At 39.7% G+C, this 23,388-nt stretch overlaps 2 protein-coding genes across 5 annotated transcripts in view; one reads left to right on the top strand and one right to left on the bottom strand.

Moving 5' to 3' along the window:
• ABHD17B (abhydrolase domain containing 17B, depalmitoylase) overlaps window positions 1-16,327 on the bottom strand; it is a 44,035-nt gene extending 27,708 nt beyond the window's left edge. For 2 of the 4 annotated variants that reach the window (XM_069574090.1, XM_069574089.1), the window contains exon 1: window positions 15,664-16,327. Coding sequence is in view for 1 of the 4 variants with exons in the window: in XM_069574088.1 (XP_069430189.1) it covers window positions 14,816-14,926 (111 nt within the window). In the remaining 3 variants the exon portion in view is untranslated. Of the gene's footprint in view, window positions 1-14,815; window positions 14,929-15,663 lie in introns of all 4 variants that reach the window. The other 2 variants (XM_069574088.1, XM_069574092.1) reach the window with 2 other exon arrangements.
• A 172-nt stretch (window positions 16,328-16,499) lies between these two features.
• The window catches only part of C2H9orf85 (chromosome 2 C9orf85 homolog), a 64,410-nt gene continuing 57,521 nt past the window's right edge, over window positions 16,500-23,388 (top strand). Inside the window, exon 1 of the mRNA XM_069576362.1 lies at window positions 16,500-16,858. Coding sequence (XP_069432463.1) covers window positions 16,757-16,858 — 102 coding nt within the window. The 5' untranslated portion in view covers window positions 16,500-16,756. The remainder of the gene's footprint in view (window positions 16,859-23,388) is intronic.

Raw genomic sequence — 23,388 nt, 5'->3', positions numbered from 1 at the left:
AGTTTTCAATGAACTTGATCTCAATTATCATAAAATCTTTATAGTAAATAGAGAGTTCAATTGGGAAAAACAATCATTTTTTTGTCACCCTTAATTGTAGAACACATGTAATTCTTTTGATTTACTGAGGTTACCTTTCCGACTTTTTTGCAGTAATTCCTAGCTTTTACAAATGAGAGGACATACCAGAGTTACCCAGACAACAGAAGGAACAACTCAGAATGTGTGCGTAAACAAATAGAAAATACTTGAGAGTAAATGTGAATTTCATTCATATATTCTCCTAACCTACAATTTCTTTTCTACATGACCAGATTACCTTGGTGAAGAACTCCTTGACTTGTAATAAAATCTATTTTATTACACTGTACTTGTAGTAAAATCTATTTTCTCCATAAGTCCTTAAAGGCCTTGTGTGATCTGGCCTTTCCCTACTTGTCCAAACTTATCTTGATACCTTCATCTCTATGATTGCAGTCTTCCACACCCTCTTTCAATTTCCTGAAAGCTGTATCCAACTGTCCTTGCACACAGGCATCGTTTGCTTCCTCTGACCTCTAGCATTCTGGTTTCAAATGCCACTTTTTCCAGAAATCTTGTACACCTCAAATCTTAATCATGTCATTCTTTTTCTTAGCATGCAGTTCTTTTCCTTTATAGGTGAATACTGCGCTTAATTGATTAATGCCTACTGTCTTTACTATGAGGTCAGTGACCATGTATTTTCTTCAGTAGTATACAGGCAGTACCTGATCAACAACAATATACTAATGCAATGAAAAAGATATAAGATTAAAGAAAATAAGACCTTGCAGCTATATCTAAAGACCTGACAGAATGTAAACTGAGATAATGCTAAATATAATTAAAATATGTTTTGTTATTTTGAACCATGATTCACAACACCAGTGTATGTAATTTATGGCTTGAATCTTTCTGGAAACCATAATAATTGACAAATTATGTTTCTATTTACATTGTACTCTATGCATTAAAAAAAACACCTTCTGATATATTTAAAATCCCTGTGAGAGGCAGTTAAATAAACAGACCAGTAAGTTAAGGATAATAACTACATGTACAGTTTACTAATGTGCTAATGTTCTAACTGGCTAGTAATCATTATCTGGAAATTAGCAAATCCATTTCCTGATTATAAAGCTGCAACACTATATTTTTACATATTAAGCTATTATCACCAGTGTCCTTGGACAAGGTTAGAAAATCCTTTTTAAAAGACTTATTTGAATGGTGGCAAAAAAAAAAAAAAAAAAAGAAAAGAAAGTTGAAATGCCTCCCAGTTGATTAATTAGGGAAACATGGAGCCTAGTATTCATGAATTACTCTGAAGAGTTAATTTAAATTTTGTTTTGGCAAAAACTGAACATTCTCTTCTATTGACTGTGAGTTTCTTTTAAAATGAAATGTGTGCTACTAGGAAGGATTTATACTGTTAAAGCATTCACTTTTAAATGACTTGGGTACTTACAAGAGTGATTTGTTCTTGCAGCCCCCAGATAAAACATACTGTCCCTAAGTGATAAGATATCAGTTAGTGTCCCACTGTAAGCCCCTGAACACTAACTGTCCCCCTCTTATACATACTCTTCCGGCTTTCCAGCGCAATCACGGGCAGCAGAACTTCAAACTTAAAGAGAAGAACATGGAACTTAGCTCAGTTCACTTTGGTAGAAACTCTAAGACTAACATTAAGTTACACATGTTGATTAAAGATGTACCATTTTAAGTTAGGCAATATTCTCCCTTCTACAAGCAAATGAGTATATGCATATAGGATAATATTCCCAAAGTAGGACAAGGTAGGTAAGCAATGGTACAAGATCTGTTAGAGCAATTTGATTTTCTGTTTCTTAAAGTATTTAGACTTACAGTGGCTTTTAGCACTTCAAAAAATAACCTTATAAACAAATCCTAAAAATATCTAACAAATTTACAAAACAGTTTGTCAATTAATGCTTTGAATTTCTTGGAGTTGCTTTTGTTTATCAGTGATTTTATTAACTTCTTAAAAGTTTGGAAGTGAAAACCCATAGAGATCAATTTGCAGCAAACCAAAATATGAAGTTTCTAATATGGAAGAAATACAATATTTAGTTCTTTTCAACACAAAACATTCAGCTATAATAACTGAAGCTTGTTATAAAATGGTAACACTGTACTTTACTTTTATATATCAAGTTTCATTTCATGAATCTTTGTTGGCATGGGTAGTGTAAGGACTGGTACTCCCCTGTGATGGGCTTCCCAGGTGGCTAAGCAGTCAAGAATCTGCCTGCAATGCAGGTAACGTGGGTCAGGGAGATCCCCCGGAGGAGGGTACGGCAACTCATTCCAGTATTCCTTGCCTGTAGAATCCCTGGCATGCTTACGGTCCATGGGGTTGCAGAACTGGACATGACTGAAGCAACTGAGCACGCATGCACTAGCCTACACAAGTTTTTACCATTCTTCAGCAAAATGAGAAGAGTTAAGGACAAAAGTAGTGAGTTAATAAATTAAGAGGGTTGCCATCTATTTAGAGATTAAATCCTTTTGACAATTTTCTAACAACAAACATCTTTTTTCTGAAAAATGAAACTTGTAAAAAACCAAAAGTATGGTAATAGGTACTAAGTTTTTATTTTTAAAGTGACTGTACTGGGTGAAACTTACATTGGAAGCCTCTTCCCTCTTTTTGGAAATTTGGTTTGTTCCCTCAAAAATAAAAAATTTTAGAACTACTGGGCTTTAAAACTAGGTACAAATGCAATCAAATCCCAGCTCAGTTACCTTCTAAGTTGTGCAGCTTTAGATAAATTACAGTACTTCTCTGTGCCTCAATCTTATTAATATTTGTAAACTGTGCAGAGTCGCTGGGAACAATAAATGAGACATCTGAATTCCTGCTATGCTAGATGCAGAAACAGATGTTCTTCACTACTTGGAGAATGCAGGCATGTATCTGATCTCTTTCTGGACCCTAGAAATCAATCAAATCCTGACTTCCTTCTCACTGCTAAGTGTTCTTTCTTCATGACCAACTTCTCCACACATATCCTGGAAGGTTCAATGTGTCTGTTCAGAGACCCTGCTTTATCCTTGCTGATGTTTCCTTTATCTTCAGCTTCTCCTGCTCTTCTATTCATTTCTACTATCTATAAACATATTCAAGAGTCTCCTCTTTAAAAAAAAAAGTATGTATCTATATCTAGATTCTACTACTTCTCTGACTATCTTTCAGAATCAAACTTCTCTACTCCTATTTTCCACTATTTCCCATGAGGCCCAAAATGAATTGTGACCTAACATCTATCATAAAGTTGTTGATTGTTCAGGATTACTGGTAACTTCATAATTTCAAGTGCATTGGTTATTTCTTAGTCTTCCATTTACACAATCATTTGTGGAATTAAACACCATTGTGCTCTCCTCTCCTTGAAATTAGGTTTTTCTGGTGATCTTTCAAAGGTTGTACCATTATTATTAATAGGCCTTCTAGGTAGTGCAGTGGTAAAGAATCTGCCTGTCAATGCAGGAGACTTAAGAAATGCAGGTTCAATTCCCTGGAGTAGGGAATGGCAACCTACTCCAGTATTCTTGCCTGGAAAATTCTATGGACAGAAGAGCCTGGCGGATTACAGTCCATGGAGTCACAAAGAGTAGGACATGACTGAGCACACACTATTATTATTATTACTATTATTTACAGATTGGCTTCTTTTATCTTCCGCTTATCTTTTGTTTAACTCACCCAAATCCAGGCTTCATCTACCACTTTGGTCTTCCTTTGTCTTCCTGTCTCTTGTTCTCAGCCATATCCCTAGCTTCAACGATCACTTATACACCAATGGTGTCTAAACCTAAGTCTTTAGCACACACCTCTCTCTTAAGCTAGAGACCCTGAATATCTAAATCCAGACTTCCTTCCCTCCTCCTCCCTCTCCCTTTTATTCTTCTAATTCAATCAAGGCCCAACTCCTACGTATCTCTCCATCACCTAAGTCACATCTTAGCTCAACTACTTTTCAATTTAATGTCATATAGTCACTCAGAAATATCTTATCTTACACTCCTCTAATGCACATGCTACACTGCTGTCAAGCGATTTCACATTTTTATTTAAAATTCTTCAGTGGGTCTTATATTGCTCTTGAAGTGAAGTTGCTCAGTTGTGTCCGACTCTCTGCGACCCCATGGACTGTAACCTACCAAGCTCCCCTGTCCATGGGATTTTCCAGGCAACAGTACTGGAGTGGATTGCCATTTCCTTCTCCAGGGGATCTTCCCGACCCAGGGATTGAACCCGGGTCTCCGGCATTGTAGACAAACGCTTTACCATCTGAGCCACCAGTGAAGCTCTTGGATAACCCTAAATTCTTTACCATGTCATACATGATTGATTCACCCTCTTCCCTTCCTTTTTTTAACTCAGCAGGGGCCACAGGATTGAAAAAGGTCAGTTTTCATTCCAATCCCAAAGAAAGGCAACTGCCAAAGAATGCTTAAACTCTCGCACAATTGAACTCATCTCCAACGCTAGCAAAGTAATGCTTAAAACTCCCCAAGCGAGGTTTCAACAGTACATGCACTGGGAACTTCCGGATGTTCAAGCTGGATTTAGAAAAGGCAGAGGAACCAGAGATCAAATTGCCAACATCTGTCTGATCATAGAAAAAGCAAGAGTTCCAGGAAAACATCTACTTCTGCTTTATCATCCATGCCAAACCCTTTGATTGTATGGGTCACAACAAAACTGTGGGAAATTCTGAAAGAGATGGGAATACCAGACCACCTAACCTGCCTCCCGAGAAATCTGTATGCAGGTTAAGAAGCAACAGTTAGAACTGGACATGGAACAACAGACTGGTTCCAAATAGGGAAAGCAGTACGTCAAGGCTGTGTATTGTCACCCTGCTTATTTAATTTATATGCAGAGTACATCATGCAAAATGCAAGGCTGGATGAAGCACAAGCTGGAATCAAGATTGTCAAAAGAAATATCAATAACCTCAGATATGCAGATGATACCACCCTTATGGCAGAAAACAAAGAGGAATTGAAGAACCTCTTGATCAAAGTGCAGGAGGACAGTGAAAAAGCTGACTTAAAACTCAACGTTCAAAAAATAAAGATCATGGCATCTGATCCCATCACTTCCTGGCAAATAGATGGGGAAACAAGGGAAAGTGCGACAGACTTTATTTTCTTGGGCTTCAAAATCACTGCAGATGGTGACTACAGCCATGAAATTAAGAAGTTTGCTCCTTGGAGGAAAACCTATGACCAACCTAGACAGCATATAAAAAGCAGAGACATTACTTTGCCAACAAAGATCCATCTAGTCAAAGCTATGGTTTTTCCAGTAGTCATTTTATGAATGTGAGAGTTACACCATCAAGAAAGCTGAGCGCCAACGAACTGATGCTTTTGAACTGTGGTGTTGGAGAAGACTCTTGAGAGTCCCTTGGACTGCAAGGAGATCCAACCAGTCCATCCGAAAGGAAATCAGTCCTGAATATTCATTGGAAGGACTGATGCTGAACCTCCAATACTTTGGCCACCTGACGCAAATAACTGACTCACCGGAGAAGACCCTGATGCTGGGAAAGATCGAAGGTGGGAGAAGAAAGGGACTATGGAGGGTAAGATGGTTGGATGGCACCACCAACTCGATAGACATGAGTTTGAGCAAACTCCGGGAGTTGGTGATGGAGTGGAAAGCTGTGCTGTAGTCCACTGGATCGCAAAGAGTTGGACATGACTGAGTGACTGAACTGATATTTCCCTTCCTAACATCTATCCTTATTTCTGAGCAATTTCCTTTTTATTCATTCTACTAAACATTTAGATAATCTCTTAGGGGCAACTTTTGTGTGAGTGCATAAGCATGTATTAGGTCATAAAAGCAAAACTTCTCATGGATTTTAACAAATAAAAAATTGAAAGCCATTACCCTAGGGAATTCTATCAGAATGTATATTTAAAGGTCCTCCTCACTCACATTGACTTCACCGCCCCAAATCTTCATTAATAAAAGTGACATTGAGGTCTGTTAAAAAGCTGTGAATGAAATGTAACTTGTAGTGTTTCAGATTTATAAGCTTGCCAAACCAAGTTACTGAATGGCATTATCTTCTTCTTGATAGCTGATGTGTGGAAATTAATTTTTTACTTTAAGTGAAGATGGCAAAGCTAAAGAGTGAAAAATTATCAGTACACCAAGCAGGATACTAATCAGAAACAAAAAATCTAGGTCAGTCTGCTAATGGCATTTTGGGGGAAATATTATTACAGGAATTATTTCAATTGATTTTAATTTTCAAAGCACATTTAAGAATAATCTAAAATCAGAAGTCAAACAAATTTGTTGCAATTGGTAAACTGATAATGTCTTGTATTTTTGTTCCTGGAGGCATTTGCTTTTATTTCAGATTTGTTAGCATTGGAATGGAGACCTGCCTAAACCAAGTTAATGACATTTTTTTTCAACCCCCATTCTTCTTCATCCTGACCTATGTCAAGCATATACTTATGCTCTTAATCCTATTCTTTTACTGTGGCTACCTTCTAAAAATAAATCTTAGTTATGCCAAGACAGACATAATGAAAATGATTTCTTTGCAATATGTATTTTAAGGGTAAAACCCCCTAACTCTATTGCCAATTCTAGTACCACCTCCTTACACACTGTAAGAAGCTTTACAGGGAAAACTGAAAATAAAGTCATAACTAAAATAGCATTTGCATCTAATGATTTTCTAAAGGCCACTAATTTAACAATATAACAAACTACATATTTTTGCTTTTTTGCTTTAGAGAGAGTCAACTTAGCAATACTGCAGAAAGGAAAAAAGAACATAGAGAAAACATAACCATAATCAGATTTGGCCCAGATTCTCCTTGACTTTTTGTGTAACTTTATGCCATTTAGCAGTTTCAGTTCCTTCAAGTGCAAGATGATACATTTCTACCACCTCTATCACAAAAATGATGTGTGGTGATTAATGAGCTAATGCCTATAATACAATTTGAAGCTCTAGCATAAAGACACTATAAATAAAAACACTTTACAACAAATCTGCATGAAATAATTTTCAAATAAAAAAAAAGTTTAAAGAAAGGCTACAAATGACTATATATTAATGATATATATTATTGGGTTGGCCAAAAAGGTTGTTCGGGATTTTCCATAAGACAGTACGGAAAACCTGAATGAACGTTTTGGCCAACCCAATACTACAATGACTGGCTCTTCTCATTATTTCACAAGAGGTGAGATAAAATTTATCAACTGACACGGGTTATTATATATACTATGACAAATGCTATGAAATAAAGTAGAGTGGTACATGAAATCTACATGGTGAGAGATGAAGGAAGGAGGTAGGTGTTTTCACTTGTGATCTCCTTTTATCTTTTTCAGAATTTTCAGTTGAGTTCAGTCACTCAGTTGTATCTGACTCTTTGTGACTCCATGGACTGCAGCGCACCAGGCCTCCCTGTCCATCACCAAGTCACGGAATTTACTCAAACTCAAGTCCATTGAGTTGGTGATGCCATCCAACCATCTCATCCTCTGTCGTCCCCTTCTCCTCCCACCTTCAATCTTTCCCAGTGTCAGAGTCTTTTCAAATGAGTCAGCTCTTCGCATCAGGTGGCCAAAGTACTGGCGTTTCAGCTTCAACATCAGTCCTTCCAATGAACATTCAGGACTAATTTCCTTTAGAATGGACTGGCTGGATCTCCTTGCAGTCCAAGGGGCTCTCAATGAGAGTCTTCTCCAATACCACAGTTCAAAAGCATCAATTCTTCAGTGCTCAGCTTTCTTTATAGTCTAACTCTCATATCCATACATGACTACTGGAAAAACCATAGCCCTGACTAGATGGATCTTTGTTGGCAAAGTAATGTCTCTACTTTTTAACATGCTGTTTTAAATTTTATATTTATTTATTTATTTGTCTGCACTGGGTCTTAGCTGAGGCATGTGGGATCTAGTTCTCTGACCAGGAATCAAACCCAATTCCCCTGCATTGGGAATGGTTTGGCTCAGTCACTGGACCACCAGGGAAGTCCCTCCCTTAATCTTAACAATACTTTTCTTAGAATATCATCTTTCTATATATGAAGAAATCAAGGCTTCAGGTTGTTATGTCAATCAACTTGTCCAAGTCCATCCTCTTATTAAATGGGAGAGCCAGGAACACAGCTTTAACTTAACACTAGATTCTGTCCACTCTTCCAAGATTATGTGCATGGTCAAGGCCCTCACTGCATCTCTCACATTTCCGCTTATTCTCCCCTTCTGAAAGGTCAAAACTGCCTCATTTGATTCCCCCTTCCCACTCTCTACTTTTTCTTTAAAAGTATTTATCGCTTTCTAACATATTAGATATTTATTATGCATATTGTGTATAATCCTCTGCTAGGTGGTAAATTCTAGGAAGTTAGGGAATCTTTGCTTGTTTTGTTTGCAGATGCACCTCCTCAAACCTAGAACAGTGATTGATACTCAGTAGACACTGGCCCATTCTTCCTTTCCCTTTTCTCATCTTTAACTGTATGAGGATGTGTTTAACCATTTTCACCTTTAATTCTTGGGAAAACAAATGAGGATCATAAGTATTATTTAAAATATTCTAGTCAGAATAAAAAGAGATGACAAGACACGTTAAACTGTAAAATGTAGAGATGCAGATGATGAAAGATTAGTACCTAAGAGTACCTGATCATTTTCAGTGATGTTTTAGATGATGAATGTGAGGCAAACATGAATAAAAAGGATCAGAGTACTCTAAAAGCAGTAGTTCTCAAATCTTTTATTAAAATCCAGTCAAATTTTTTTAAAGTTGGAATGACAAGAGTTATCAAATTTTAATTTTCCCACAAAATGATGTTACAAACTAAATATAATCCACTATCACTATAATTTCATAAGAGCACATTAACATAAAAATAATTTCAGTATAAAGGGTAGTCATTTTTATTAAGTAAATTTAGATTCACAAATATCTCATTATATAAAAACAGCTCTACATGTACTTAACATCTAAATGTGAGAAAGTAAAACTTTTACAACAAACTGTAACAATCTTTACATCTCAAGATACTTCCTTTACAGAGAAAAAGTACCATCATGAGAATAAATTTGCCATTAAAATTAAGAATGTCATCATCAAAAGATACCATATTTAACATAAAAAGGCACTGTAAAGACTAGAAAATATTTCTAAAGCCTACTAAGTACTATTACCCTAAATACATAAAAAGTACTTACAAATCAATAAAATAATCTCAAAGAAAAACAGAATAGGCAATTTATAGAAAAGGAATATGAATCGCTGAAAACCAAGTTAAAGTGTTCTAAACTACACAACTAACTGGGGAAGATACATGAAAATTACAATGAGCTAACATTTCATATTCCATACAATGTCAAAATTTAAGAAGTCTTAAGTATTTGGAATACTAAATTTAACTCAGATGACCATTATATCTACTACTATGGGCAGGAATTCCTTAGAAGAAATGGAGTAGCCATCATACTCAACAAAAGAGTCTGAAATGCAGTAGCTGAATGCAATCTCAAAAATGACAGAATGATCTCTGTTCGTTTCCAAGGCAAACTATTCAATATCACGGTAATCCAAGTCTATGCCCCAACCCGTAATGCTGAAGAAGCTGAAGCTGAACGGTTCTATGAAGACCTACAAGACCTTCTAGAACTAACATCTCCAAAAGATGTCCTTTTCATTACAGGGACTGGAATGCAAAAGTAGGAAGTCAAGAAATACCTGGAGTAACAGGCAAATTTGGCCTTGGAGTACAAGATGAGGCAGGGCAAAGGCTAATAGAGATTTGCCAATAGAATGCACTGGTCATAGCAAACACCCTCTTCCAACTACACAAGAGAAGACTTTACACATGGACAGCACCAGATGGTCAACACCGAAATCGTATTGATTATATTCTTTGCAGCCAAAATGGAGAAGCTCTATACAGTTAGCAAAAACAAGACCGGGAGCTGACTGTGGCTCATTCATGAACACCTTATTGCCAAATTCAGACTTAAATTGAAGAAAGTGGGGAAAACCACTAGACCATTCATGTATGACCTAAATCAAATCCCTTATGATTATACGGTGGAAGCGAGAAATAGATTTAAGGACCAGATCTGATAGACAGAGTGCCTGATGAACTATGGACGGAGGTTTGTGACATTGTACAGGAGACAGGAATCAAGACCATCCCCAAGAAAAAGAAATGCAAAAAAGCAAAACGGCTATCCTTACAAATAGCTGTGAAAAGAAGAGAAGTGAGAAGCAAAGGAGAAAAGGAAAGATATACCTATTTGAATGCAGAGTTCCAAAGAATAGCAAGGAGAGATAAGAAAGCCTTCCTCAGTGATCAATGCAAAGAAATAGAGGAAAGCAATAGATTAGGAAAGACTAGAGATCTCTTCAAGAAAAATCAGAGATACCAAGGGAACATTTTATGCAAAGACGGGCTCAATGAAGGACAGAAATGGTATGGACCTAAAAGAAGCAGAAGATATTAAGAAGAGATGGCAAGAATACATAGAAGAACTATACAAAAAAGATCTTCATGACCCAGATAATTGCGATGGTGTGATCACTCACCTAGAACCAGACATCCTGGAATGTGAAGTCAAGGGGGGCCTTAGGAAGCATCACTAGGAACAAAGCTAGTGGAGGTGATGGAATTCCAGTTGAGCTATTTCAAATCCCAAAAGATGATGCTGTGAAAGTGCTGCACTGAACATGTCAGCAAATTTGGAAAACTCAGCAGTGGCCACAGGATTGGAAAAGGTCAGTTTTCATTCCAATCCCAAAGAAAGGCAATGTCAAAGAATGCTCAAACTACCACACAGTTGCACTTATCTCACACGCTAGTAAAGTAATGCTCAAAATTCTCCAAGCCAGGCTTCAGCAATACGTGAACCGTGAACTTCCAGATGTTCAAGCTGGTTTTAGAAAAGGCAGAGGAACCAGAGATCAAATTGGGAACATCCACTGGGTCAGAGAAAGCAAGAGAGTTCCAGGAAAACATGTATTGCTGCTTTATTGACTATGCCAATGCCTTTGACTATGTGGATCACAACAAACTGGAAACTTCTGAAAGAGATGGGAATACCAGACCACCTAACCCGCCTCTTAAGAAATCTGTATTCAGGTCAGGAAGCAACAGTTAGAACTAGACATGGAACAGACTGGTTCCAAATAGGAAAAGGAGTACATCAAGGCTGTATATTGTCACCCTGCTTATTTAACTTATATGCAGAGTACATCATGAGAAACGCTGGACTGGAAGAAACACAAGCTGGAATCAAGATTGCCGGGAGAAATATCAATAACCTCAGATATGCGGATGACACCACCCTTATGGCAGGAAAGTGAAGAGGAACTCAAAAGCCTCTTGATGAAAAAAAAATTGGAGAGTGAAAAAGTTGGGTTAAAGCCCAACATTCAGAAAACCAAGAATATGGCATCTGGTCCCATCATTTCATGGCAAACAGATGGGGAAACAGTGGAAACCCTGAGAGACTCTTTTTTTTTTTGGGCTCCAAAATCACTGCAGATGGTGACTGCATGTATGAAATTAAAAGATGTTTACTCCTTGGGAGGAAAGTTATGACCAACCTAGACAGCATATTAAAAAGCAGAGATATTACTTTGCCAACAAAGGCCCATCTAGTCAAGGCTATGGTTTTTCTAGTATTCATGTATGGATGTGAGAGTTGGAGTATAAAGAAAGCTGAGTGCTGAAAAATTGATGCTTTTGAAGTGTGGTGTTGGAGAAGACTCTTGAGAGTCTTGGACTGCAAGGAGATCCAACCAGTCCATCCTAAAGGAAATCAGTCCTGGTTGTTCATTGGAAGGACTGATGCTGAAGCTGAAACTCCAATACTTTGGCCACCTGATGCGAAGAGCAGACTCATTTGCAAAGACCCTGATCCTCGGAAAGACTGAAGGCAGGAGGAGAAGGGGATATCGGAGGATGAGGTGGTTGGATGGCATCACCGACTCAATACACATGAGTTTGGGTAAACTCCGCGAGTTGGTGATGGACAGGGAGGCCTGGCGTGCTGCGGTTCATGGGGTTGCAATGAGTTGGACACAACTGAGTGAATGAACTGAAGTATTTGGAAGGTGGAGAAACAGATCCTTTCATTCATTACTGATATACTCTGGAGAGAAAACTGATTGTATCTAATGAAGGCGAAGAAGCAGCTCCTATCCTGTGTTCCAGCAGTCTAATACTATTGATAGATTTATATCCCCGGGCAATCTTTTTCAATAATGGCTTTGTAGTTGTAACAAATGGGGGGCACTACTGAATAGATGCCAGGGACACGACGCACTCATGGTATGTAAAGATAATGCTGCCCCATGTCCAGTGACTTCTGAACATTCTGCTGGACACTCATTTAAGCGACCAGAAAGAAAAACTATGGTTAGATATTAATAAATAGGACTTAACACAAAGTATAGTTGCATTGTTTTAACAAAAATTAAGATGTAAAAGAATGCAACCCCTGTTTAAAGAGAGAAGACTACATTTTTATTTTTGTTGAAACTTTACTGAAATTATAGTTATTTCAGAAACTTATCAAATCAAATCCCTCTATCGGTATTCCAGTGGCCAATTCAACACATCTGTTTAATCTGCTTTAGCAGCTGTCCTAGTCAAGGTGATCCCATCTGTTCAAAGTATCTGACTACTACTATTTCTTCTAGCAGTGCTTCTTAGACGTCTAGGTACACTCAGTTTACCTGGGAATCCTGTTAATATTCAGTATCTTAGTTATTAGGGTAGGACCTGAGGTCCTGATTTCTAACCGACCCCCAGAATTCTGATGTTTTTGGTCTATTATCACACGTGGTAGCAAGATTACAATGTAGTTGAACCTGAGCATTTCACAGTGCAATACATTACTTTGTTATAAATTCTTTCTTTATTTTAGTAAGCATATTACTTTATTTAAAATACCAACTGAAGTTTATTATTATGAATTTCATTTAGGACAGTATTGGGGAGGTTGTAAAATATTTCTATAAAAATGAGATATAGGTTCAAGAGTCACTCTGGAGGAGGTCTTCTACTTTACCTAAATAAATATAGACAAGAATATTCCCTACACCGTGTTTAATAAGAAAACAATTGAAAACCACTAAAATCACTAACAGAAACTTGATATAGTCACACAATAAAACACAAACAAATGACAATAATAATTAACTAGAGCTACCTGAATCAGCACAGATAAATCTCGGCTTGTTCAGTGAAGAAAGCAAGCTACAGATAGAAAAACATACTTAAACAGTCTTAAAGCAATAAAAGAAAAACCATATAATGTTCATGGATATAAAGGAATGTAGTAATGTATAAACACATGGATAGGAAGGATGCATGTCAATTTGGGGTTTGTGGTTGGGAGTGTGGAAATAGGATTTAAGAGGGGTACCAAGTATAGGGGAAGCTTTGTTTTGTAGTTATAACTTTACCTTGGATATAGTAGAAATAAAATCTATCAGTAAATAAAGCAACCAACTCAATCTATCACTCAACTTGCTTGTCATCACTGATTCTAAAGATATGACACCAAATTATATTAGAGTTTATCATTCCTAAGTGATAGCATATGGACAGAGTTTCCCTATTATAACTACGCTTATCCTAATTCTTCACCAAGGAAGTGAAATTCATAATACGAAAACAAACTTAGAGAATTGCATTAAAAAGCACTGTTATTCACTAAAACAACCAATGTCACATAACCAGAAGAACTGTTGGTTTTCACTGCCCTTTCTACACAGTGAGCAGTTCTACACAGTGAGCAGTTCTACACAGTGAGCAGGTGGCATATTTTATTAGCCCTATATCACAGATGGAGAAACTGACTCAGATGTGAGATAGCATGCCTGGAGTTGTAGACCAATTCAGTGACAAAACTTGGAACAGACACAGCCTATTTCTTCTGTGTTCATTAAATTGTCCAAAACATTACATTGCCATGATGCTTTATGGTAATTCTCCTTGTCACAGGAAATAGAATATTCTCTGTCAGAGGTCATACACATTTTAAAGCAGGCAAAGATACTCAAGGAGCAAGCCACTGATCAACTACAGTACTGCACAGCAACAGACAAAATTAAAACTGCCTAGCCTGCTAAAAATCTAATCCTATCCTTGCCAATTAACCTTATTAATACTAGAGTAGGAGAAAAGAGAGGTCAAAATATGGGTGAGGGTGCTATTTATTTCCTCCTGGATCTCAAGTAATATAGTAATTATTGCCCAACAGGGACCTTATTTCTTTTTTAAGTTGAAGCATGGCTATCTCCACTGCTCTTCTCTAAGTTAGCCTCCACTCCTTTCAACAAGCAAAGAACTGGGTACCCAATTAGAACACTGTCAATTATGATAATTACCAAAATATTGGGTATGATTAGATATTAGATAAATCATCCAAATGAGTTTATGCTATAAACATATGAGACAAACTCTCTACCAAAAAAAGCTCATCATATTATGTCTTCTTGTTAATGTAAGCTTGACGAATGCTATTACAACATGTACCTGGCTTTTTACTCAGATTCATTAGGTAGTTTTAAACGCTGACACAAGAACTCCAAAATTCTTTTTACTTAATGGAGCCTTAAAAAAAAAAATCAATGAATTATCTTGCGGATCAAGGAACTGTATATTGCAAAAAAACTATTAAACATGAATACCTTTTCAAAAGCTACGAGCAAAAAATTAAAGGTCACCCTCCCTGCATTCCGTTACTCACTCTTCTGCTTAACAAATACAGTTCACACCGACTTTGATAAATCAACGTGTCGTTTTTGAAAGTTGTGTCCTGGTATTGGCAGAAATCACCATGGATCAAAGCTCTGAACATTTCTTTAAAAAAAAAAAAAAGCCAGGGTTAAACTCTCTTCTTTAAAACACCTCTTCACAACAGTACAACCTAACTTGACATAACTTTTCGTTTCAGGGTTCAAAAATATTCCAACAAAACACTAATTTTTCAATTCAAAAACAATTCCTGATGAGCTTATCCTCGAGTTCGAGTGAAGCTCGATCATCGAGAGAAAAAGACCCTAGAACAGCCGGACTAGAACACACAAATCACCAAGGACCCGGCATGATTCGATCTAAAAATGAAGGCTGGCACATTCGAGGACATTCAGGAGACAGTTTTCAGGAGACGCGAATTTCACAATGAGCGAGGGTGTGAATGTGAACCTGACCCCATCTTTCTGTCCACAGGGCGAAGAGCAAAAGATGAAATGAGACTTCTCTGCAAGGAGGACCCAAAACCTTCCCCAATCGATCTGTCCGTCCGTCTCCCGCCCTCCGACTCCCGCAGCCTTATCGACCGCAGACTTTGCTACCTCTCCCCTTCACCGAACCAACAATCTTCTCAAAATCCCAGACCCGATCGGGAGTGGCTTCTCTGCCTTTCCCAGCGCCTAGAGGGAATCCCAGTCGCCAACAACAAAGACGCCTCCCGTTCCCCTCCCCCCGCCCGGCCCCGGCTCGTCACTCCCGCGCTGCGTCTCCCGGCCCAGCGCCCCCTCCTCCAGGCCGGCCGCAGCGCCCGGGCCCCCACCTCCCCGCCGCGGCCCCACGCACCTGCACCTGAGGGCCGCAGCCGAGGCGTCAGGCTGAAAGGGCCGGGAGAGAACCTCTGCCGCCGCGCTGTCCTCTACGAGGCGCGATCCACGCTGCCGCCGCTTCCGCTGCCGGACTCTGCCCGCCTGCGGGCGGGCCCGGCCGAGAAGCCAGGAACGAGGGCTGCAGCCCCCGGCGCCGGGACGTGGAAGGACGGCGGCGCCCGAGGGGGCCGGCTTAAGCTCCTCAGTCTCGCCTCGCGCCGACCCTGTTCCTCCACACGGGCTCGTGTTCTGCTGACTAACGGCCCCGGCGCGAGGCGCTGGAACGGCCGCCTCCGCCGCCGCGGTCGGCTGCTCTTGGGCCTCACGTCCCGCGCGGCCGTGGTCGCAGCTGCCGCAGCCGCCGCCACCTCCCTTTCTGGCACTGCAGACACCACCCAGACCCAGCCAGATCTTTCTCTAATTCTCTTTTCTTCGCTCCCCTACAGCCTGATGGCCGCGGGACTCGCTCTCGTGGCGGGAGACTGGAAGGGAAAACCTGGGGTTTGCGAGAGCTCACGAAGCTAGGAGTTGGTCACTGACTGTAGGAAGATGCCAAAGCTGACCCCGGCTCCAGCCTGCGAGCGGGCCGGGGGTGGGACGGAGTCTACTTTAGCCCGACTTCCACCAATCACAAGCAGCCCGGAGGTGTAGGGCTCAGGAGAGGCTGAGCAGAGTCGGCAGGAGGCGGGGATTGCGGAAAAGGAGAGCCAATAGAAGCAAGGCCTCCCCGCCCCTCGACTTTGATGGACTGCCACATTCGGACCAATGGGGGAATTCTCGCTTCGAAGAAAGCGGGATTTTTAGGCCGGGTTTGAGAGAGAGAGGCTGCGGGAAGGGGGAAGGATCGAGACTGGGAGGTTTTAAAAGGGCCTTGCGGGCGCTGAGAGGCCTGGGGGTGTCCTTTGACCTCCGCCAGGAGTCACGTGGGTATGCCGGGGGCGGGGACAGAAAGGCTGATTAAGTTCCTTCCGGGTCAGTGGTAGAAGCGTGAGCTCCGTGGGATAGTTCCTCGCAACTTACTCTTCCCTGCATCTTCCTTGTCCCAGAGCGAGACGATTGTCGTTTCGGCGATGAGCTCACAGAAAGGGAACGTGACTCGTTCCAGGCCTCAGAGGCACCAGAATACTTTTAGCTTCAAAAATGACAAGTTTGATAAGAGTGTTCAGACCAAGGTAGGAACCTGCCTGTTGCACTAAATCTGACTCCAGGGAGGAATGGTTCAGTGGAGGGGAGAGAAGGAGGAGTTGGCGAAGGCAAATGTGGACCGCAGCCCAGAGTTTTGGCTGCACTGCAGCCCTTTCTAAAATGATATTCCCACGTCCTTTCTTTGACCTGCATGTGTTGTCTCCTCGTAAATATTTATATTTGGCATTCAACATTTAACTAATAGTATAGAGTGAACGGGACCCTCATCAAGTCTAAAATGCAATGGGAAAATCGCCGTTGAACGTTCCCATCTGGATTACATATTTGCAGTAGGAAAACGAGGTTTATGGCGCGAGTGTCTTTTTCAAAGGTTGCACTAAGTCTATGCAGTCACTATTTCTTTTTGGAAAACCCCAGGCCCATAGGTTTGTAGGGAGAGTGTCAAAGTTCTTAAGCGTTCTTGGCCCCAGTATCTGCACCCACATAATGGGAATTTCTCTCTCATTTGTAAGATTGTTTTGAGAATCAAATTATTTGATCGATGTAAAAATGCTTATTTTGCTGTTTATATTTCTTTAGAAGATTTCTTTAAGCTGGAAGCAGATTCAGACTGAATACATAGCCAGAAGTCTTGGGTTATATGCACCTACTGATTTGCTGTTAAGTATTTCCTCTTCCTCCCTTAGCTGTAAGGAGTGGAGATAATCAAGACAAGAGCAGCTTGGGGGCAGCCTCCAGTATATCAAGTTAACTTGATATTAACATAAAACTGGAGCCCAGATTTGCTGGATGTATGGCTTAAGCAAGTTATGTAATACTTAGTGTCTTTTAGTCTTACTTTGATCACAAATGAGAAACCTGCCAGTATTATTGTGAAGTTAAAGTAAATCATGTATATGAATAATCTGGATCATAATTAGTGTCCGACAGGTGATTAATTTCTCAACATTAGCTGCTGCTGCTGCTAAGTTGCTTCAGTCGTGTCCAACCTTGTGCGACCCCATAGACGGCAGCCCACCAGGGTCCCCCTTCCCTGGGATTCTCCAGGCAAGAACACTGGAATGGGTTGCCATTTCCTTCTCCAAGGCATGAAAGTGAAAAGTGAAAGTGAAGTTGCTCAGTCCTGTCGGACTCTTAGCGACCCCATGGACTGCAGCGTACCAGGCTCCTCTGTCCATGGGATTTTCCAGGCAAGAGTACTGGAGTGGGCTGCCATTGCCTTCTCCCATTAGCTACAAAAGCAAAATGACTATTTAGGGTACCCAGTGACTTCCTTTTCCTTTCCTCTTTCTATTTTCACTATACAGATATTTAAGGAGCATCTTTCATGTCCAAGGACCTATTACATGTGTATACAGTGTTCAAAAGAGTTGACTCTGCCTTCAAGGAACTTATGGTTTTCTGGGTCATGGGACAATAAGCACAGAGATGTATAACTATAAATTCTGATGAAGGGAAGCACAGTTGAGTGAAGAGTAGGGGGTATTATTTTTGAGTGGATGTTCAGAGGCCCTCTCCTTCCTCTTAATTGGTTCAGATTCAGAAGGAAAACCTGGAGCAACATTTGGGAAGACTTTACCAAGTTTGTGCCTGTCATCAATAGGTAAAACAAAGTAAAAAGCTGTGCTATTCCAAATAGATGTCTGTCTTGTCCTGTGTTCTTACTCTAAGTTTTTGCACAATCATTTACTTCTGTTGTTTTTCATCAGGTGATAAAAAGCTGTTTGTTTAATAAGTGAAAGTGTTAGTGGCTCAGTCCTGTCTGCCTCTTTGCGACCCCCATTAGCCTGCCAGTCTATGGGATTCTCCAGGCAAGAAAACTGCAGTGCGTTGCCATTACCTTCTCCAGGGGATCGTCCTCATCCAGGGATTGAACCCAGGTCTTTTGCATTGCAGGCTGCTTCTTTACAATCTGAGCCACCAGGGAAGCCCTGTTTAATAAGCAGTGGCAATGTAGCTCTCTGTGTTTCTTGTCCTTATAAGTACTTGTCCTAGTACTTCTTCCTAGACTTCCTGTACTTTTCATTGTGTTTTCTAGTATTATCTAACAACCTTGTCATTATGGTCTCGTATCTTTTCATGCATCTCAAGTTCAGTAGCTAAGTTTCATTCTGTTGATTACTTTTGTCGTTCATTGCTTTGTCTCTATTAAATTGTGAGGAAGTCTCATTTGTACATTGGTGGAACCACCAGGTGCTTTGTTATTGAAGGTGCCAACAAAAACAGCAAGAAATATTTTACTGAGAAAGGATCATTAGGTTGATTGTTCCTGTGTCTTACAGAAGTATAATAAGGAATGCCACTGCATTCATGGCAAATTCTTGAACCAGCGATGTTCAGCTGTCGAAAGCCAGGATTTTGTCGTAAGCCTCTGATGGTGTCTTCATTCCTGTGCTTTAGACCAGAAAGGTGTTTGACTCAGTGACATCTAACAAAGGAGTGCTAAGATGTGCATGGTTCTCTATGACTCTCCATGAAGGATTGTAGTAACAACCTGACTACTTTGTACCTCATTATTTTGTAGGAGTCTTCCAGGATAGTTCCCCTTCTCCTCTGCCAAGTAGTTTATGAGGACTGAAATTAAAAGTGGGATAATGAGATGTTTTATTGAAAAACAGCTTATAAATTTCAGACAGTATCCCAAAAAGATACAGATGGTAGCTGTCTTAAATATATTCTCAAAGAGGAGAGAAGCTTGGCATTGCAAATGCCAAACTTGAATCAATGAGTCAAAGTAAAAGAGATAGGTTTCAGCTCAACATAAGGGAATTGTCTAATAGTGATTAGTATGCACTAGAATTTTATAACCTCCCTTTCTCTGGGGTTGTTAAAAGAAGCCTCTATGGCCATTGGCCTGCAGTACCCTCTTGTGACTTGCAAAGGTGGGGTGGAAATGGGAGTAGTTTTGTTATCTCTTCTAGTCACTTGGCACTAAAACATTGATTGTATCAAGACAGGCTTGTGTCCCTTACTGGAAAGGCACTGATGTGTAGTGGAAGGAATCTTGGACCAAGAAAACAGATCCACATTGTAGCTTCTGTTCTGTTTATTTTGCTTTGTGATTTAGACTGTTTATATACAGGTCTTAACCTATGCTACAGGGGCTGATATTATCTTTTGGGTTACCTTCCTGTCACAGTTTCTATGGAGATAATTACAAAAAATATTTTTAAGAAATAGTGATACAAGTATACACTAAACATTAGTGTATGATAATTTATATGGACTTGCAGTTGCTCAAAGCATAAAAAGTTGATTAGAAATGTTTGTTGAAAAATATTGAAACAGAAATGTGTAAAGTAAGTGAAAGTACCTTTTTTCAGGCCTATTCGTCTTCAGATGTAGTCATTGTTAACAGTTTGATGTGTATGTTTTTAGACATCTAAGCACAATATAGTACATATGAAATAAAATACATTTCTCCTTTTTCATTTAGAAGATTGGGTATATCAGAACATAGAGATTAAGCTCTTTCTTTTTTAATGGTTGTGTACTATTCTGTCATACATATGTAGAAGCTTAATTACTTTCCTATTAATAAACTTTTGAGTTGTTCTCAAATTTTCACTTTGACAAATGAAGCTGCAATGAAATTCTTGAATTCACGTTATTTGTTCCACATCATTTATATGGTACCAAACATTGTGGTAGATACTAGGGGTATAAGGTTGAGTGTAATATACAGCCAGGCCTTTAATTGAAGCATATATTTTGGTGGGTAAGGTGACAGGCATTAAGTAATCTTTTGAGTATGTTAATACGAATGGAAGTAAGAGCTGTGAAGGAAAAGTCCAAGGGAACCTTGAGAGTGTCTAGCCGGAAGTCTTGATTAAGTTAGGAGGGTTTAAGAAAGCTTCCCTGAGATCTGAAGGATGGATAGCATTTAACTGAGTGAAATGGGAAGAGCATGTATCATCTTCTTAAGGATGCTATTTGTTTCATACGTGTAGCCAACATTGTTTTTATTAGCATGTTCGAAAGCCTTAGAACCCCAGGATCACATGATCTTATTGATGGGGCAGGAGTCAATTCTGTGGTCAGTACTAGATCTCACTTTTAGAGGGTAATAGTGCCTGCAACGCAGGAGACCTGGGTTCGATGCCTGGGTCAGGAAGATCCCCTGGAGAAGGAAATGGCAACCCTCTCCAGTGTTCTTGCCTGCAGAATCCCATGGACAGTGGAGTCTAGCAGGCTACAGTCCATGGGGTCGCAAGAATCGGATATGACTTAGTGACTTAAACCACCAGTGTACATTACTTAGGCGTTTTGCAGTTTTAAAAAAGTGATTTAGCCAAAACTTGCTTGGCTGTGCACTTTGGTTTACATAACACCAGTTGCACTTGAATTAATTTGGGGGGAACACATAACATGAAGTAATTTGGGACAGGGGAACACATCCCTTTCAGGAAACTCTTGTTATTACCTTGAAAAGGAAAAGGAAAATCTGAGACTATATTCTGTAATGAGTTTTGGAAATGAAGTTTTGTTAATAATAGCTAGTGCTTTGTACTTAAGTGTGTTAGCAATTGTGAATACTTGATCTAGATTATCTAATTGGATCTTCAAAATAACCCTAAGACAGATGGTACAATTTTCCCATTTTTGCCTATTGGGAAATGAGTGCCCAAAGTTGTGTTACTAGTACGTGGCTATCCATTTATTAGGTAAGGTCTGTGCTGGGAGACCTCAAAGAACAGGTAAATCAAAAGCCCCTTTGTGTGTATGTGTGTTGGCTGTTGTTTTTTAAGACTGTGTTTTTGTCTTTAATAGAGGCATTGTAACATTAGATTAGGGTTGGAACAAAGATGAGCTTTAGTGTCACTGACCCTAAACCCTGCCTGTTTGAAATGTTCCAGGGAATGCGTCTCTCCTCGCAAAGTGTTGCTCCAGGAGTGTCACACAACACAGGTACAGGCTGGTTGGATTGGAGTGGGTCGCATGTAGTCAGCCGGGGCTGTAGGGCAGGGGTAGGGCTCTTCTCACTCATTTTGTGTGAAAACAGAGGCTAGTTCTGTCAGGTCCCCTCAGCTTCTGGTTGAGACAGAAGTTTAAAGGTGATATGATTACATTTATACAGCAGAACAGGATTCTATGTTTACAAGCACCTTTATTCACAATAGCCCAACAAATTAAAAAATACAAATGTCCTTCAATAAGAGAATAGATAAACAGATTGTGTCAATCTTATAATGAAATACTACTCTGCTGTTTTTTTTTTTTTTTACAGCTACTGATACATGGCAGACATGTAGATAAGTCTCAGAAACGTTGTGTGAAGGGAAAGAAGTTGGGTATTTCTCACATCTATAGAAATCTGAACAGTAGTTTGTCTTGGGTGGTGGGGGAATTGAGTGGAAGGGGCTCAAGACAACTTTCTGGAGTGGTGGAAACATGAAGATCACAAAGCACTTATTGAAGCGCATTGAATTGAGCCTTTAAGGTCTGTGCATGATACATAAATTTTATATCAATTAAAAATAGATATTATAGTAAAATGACTGATTAACCACTCAAATATTGTAAAGTTCTGTTTTTGTTGTTTGCTTTTGTGTTTGGGCATATTGTAGAAACACTGCCTATTGTCAGTATTTTTAAAAAGAAAACTACTTTATTAACTTCTCTAGAAAGAAAACAAATGACAGGTTGACATTCTAACATACTGAATACCTTCAGTTCAGTTCAGTTCAGTCACTCAGTCGTGTCCAACTCTTTGCAACCCCATGAATCGCAGCATGCCAGGCCTTCCTCTCCATCACCAGCTCCCAGAGTTCACTCAGATTCACATCCATCAAGTCAGTGATGCCATCCAGCCATCTCATCCTCTGTCATCCCCTTTTCCTCCTGCCCCCAATCCCTCCCAGCATCAGAGTCTTTTCCTGTGAGTCAACTCTTCGCATGAGGTGGCCAAAGTACTGGAGTTTAAGCTTCAGCATCATTCCTTCCAAAGAAATCCCAGGGCTGATCTCCTTCAGAATGGACTGGTTGGATCTCCTTGCAGTCCAAGGGACTCTCAAGAGTCTTCTCCAACACCACAGTTCAAAAGCATCAATTCTTTGGCACTCAGCTTTCTTCACAGTCCAACTCTCACATCCATACATGACCATAGGAAAACCCATAGCCTTGACTAGACGAACCTTAGTCGGCAAAGTAATGTCTTTGCTTTTGAAAATGCTATCTAGGTTGGTCATAACTTTTCTTCCAAGGAGTAAGCGTCTTTTAATTTCATGGCTGAATATCTTAGTTAACCACAAGTCAAAATAATTCTAGTAGTTGTCTTCTAATATTTTCCCATCTTGTAAGCTTTTATTTACCAACTCCAGTCATGACACTTAGGTATTGTCTCTCTGTAAGAGGAATTCAGATGATCATTACAAAGTGGATCTTGGGAATTCCCTGGTGGTCTAGTGGTTAGGACTCTGTGCTTGTAGTGCCGAGGGCCTGGATTTGATCTCTGGTTCAGGAACTAAGATCCCAAAAGCCATGTGGCATGGGCAAAAATAAAAAACAAAAAACCAAACCAAAATTGATCTTGTTCATAAGATTACTGAATCTGGAT

This window comes from Ovis canadensis, chromosome 2 (genome assembly GCF_042477335.2).
Source record: "Ovis canadensis isolate MfBH-ARS-UI-01 breed Bighorn chromosome 2, ARS-UI_OviCan_v2, whole genome shotgun sequence".
In the NCBI taxonomy this organism is placed as follows: Eukaryota; Metazoa; Chordata; class Mammalia; order Artiodactyla; family Bovidae; genus Ovis; species Ovis canadensis.
This window is presented reverse-complemented; position numbering and strand designations above follow the sequence as displayed.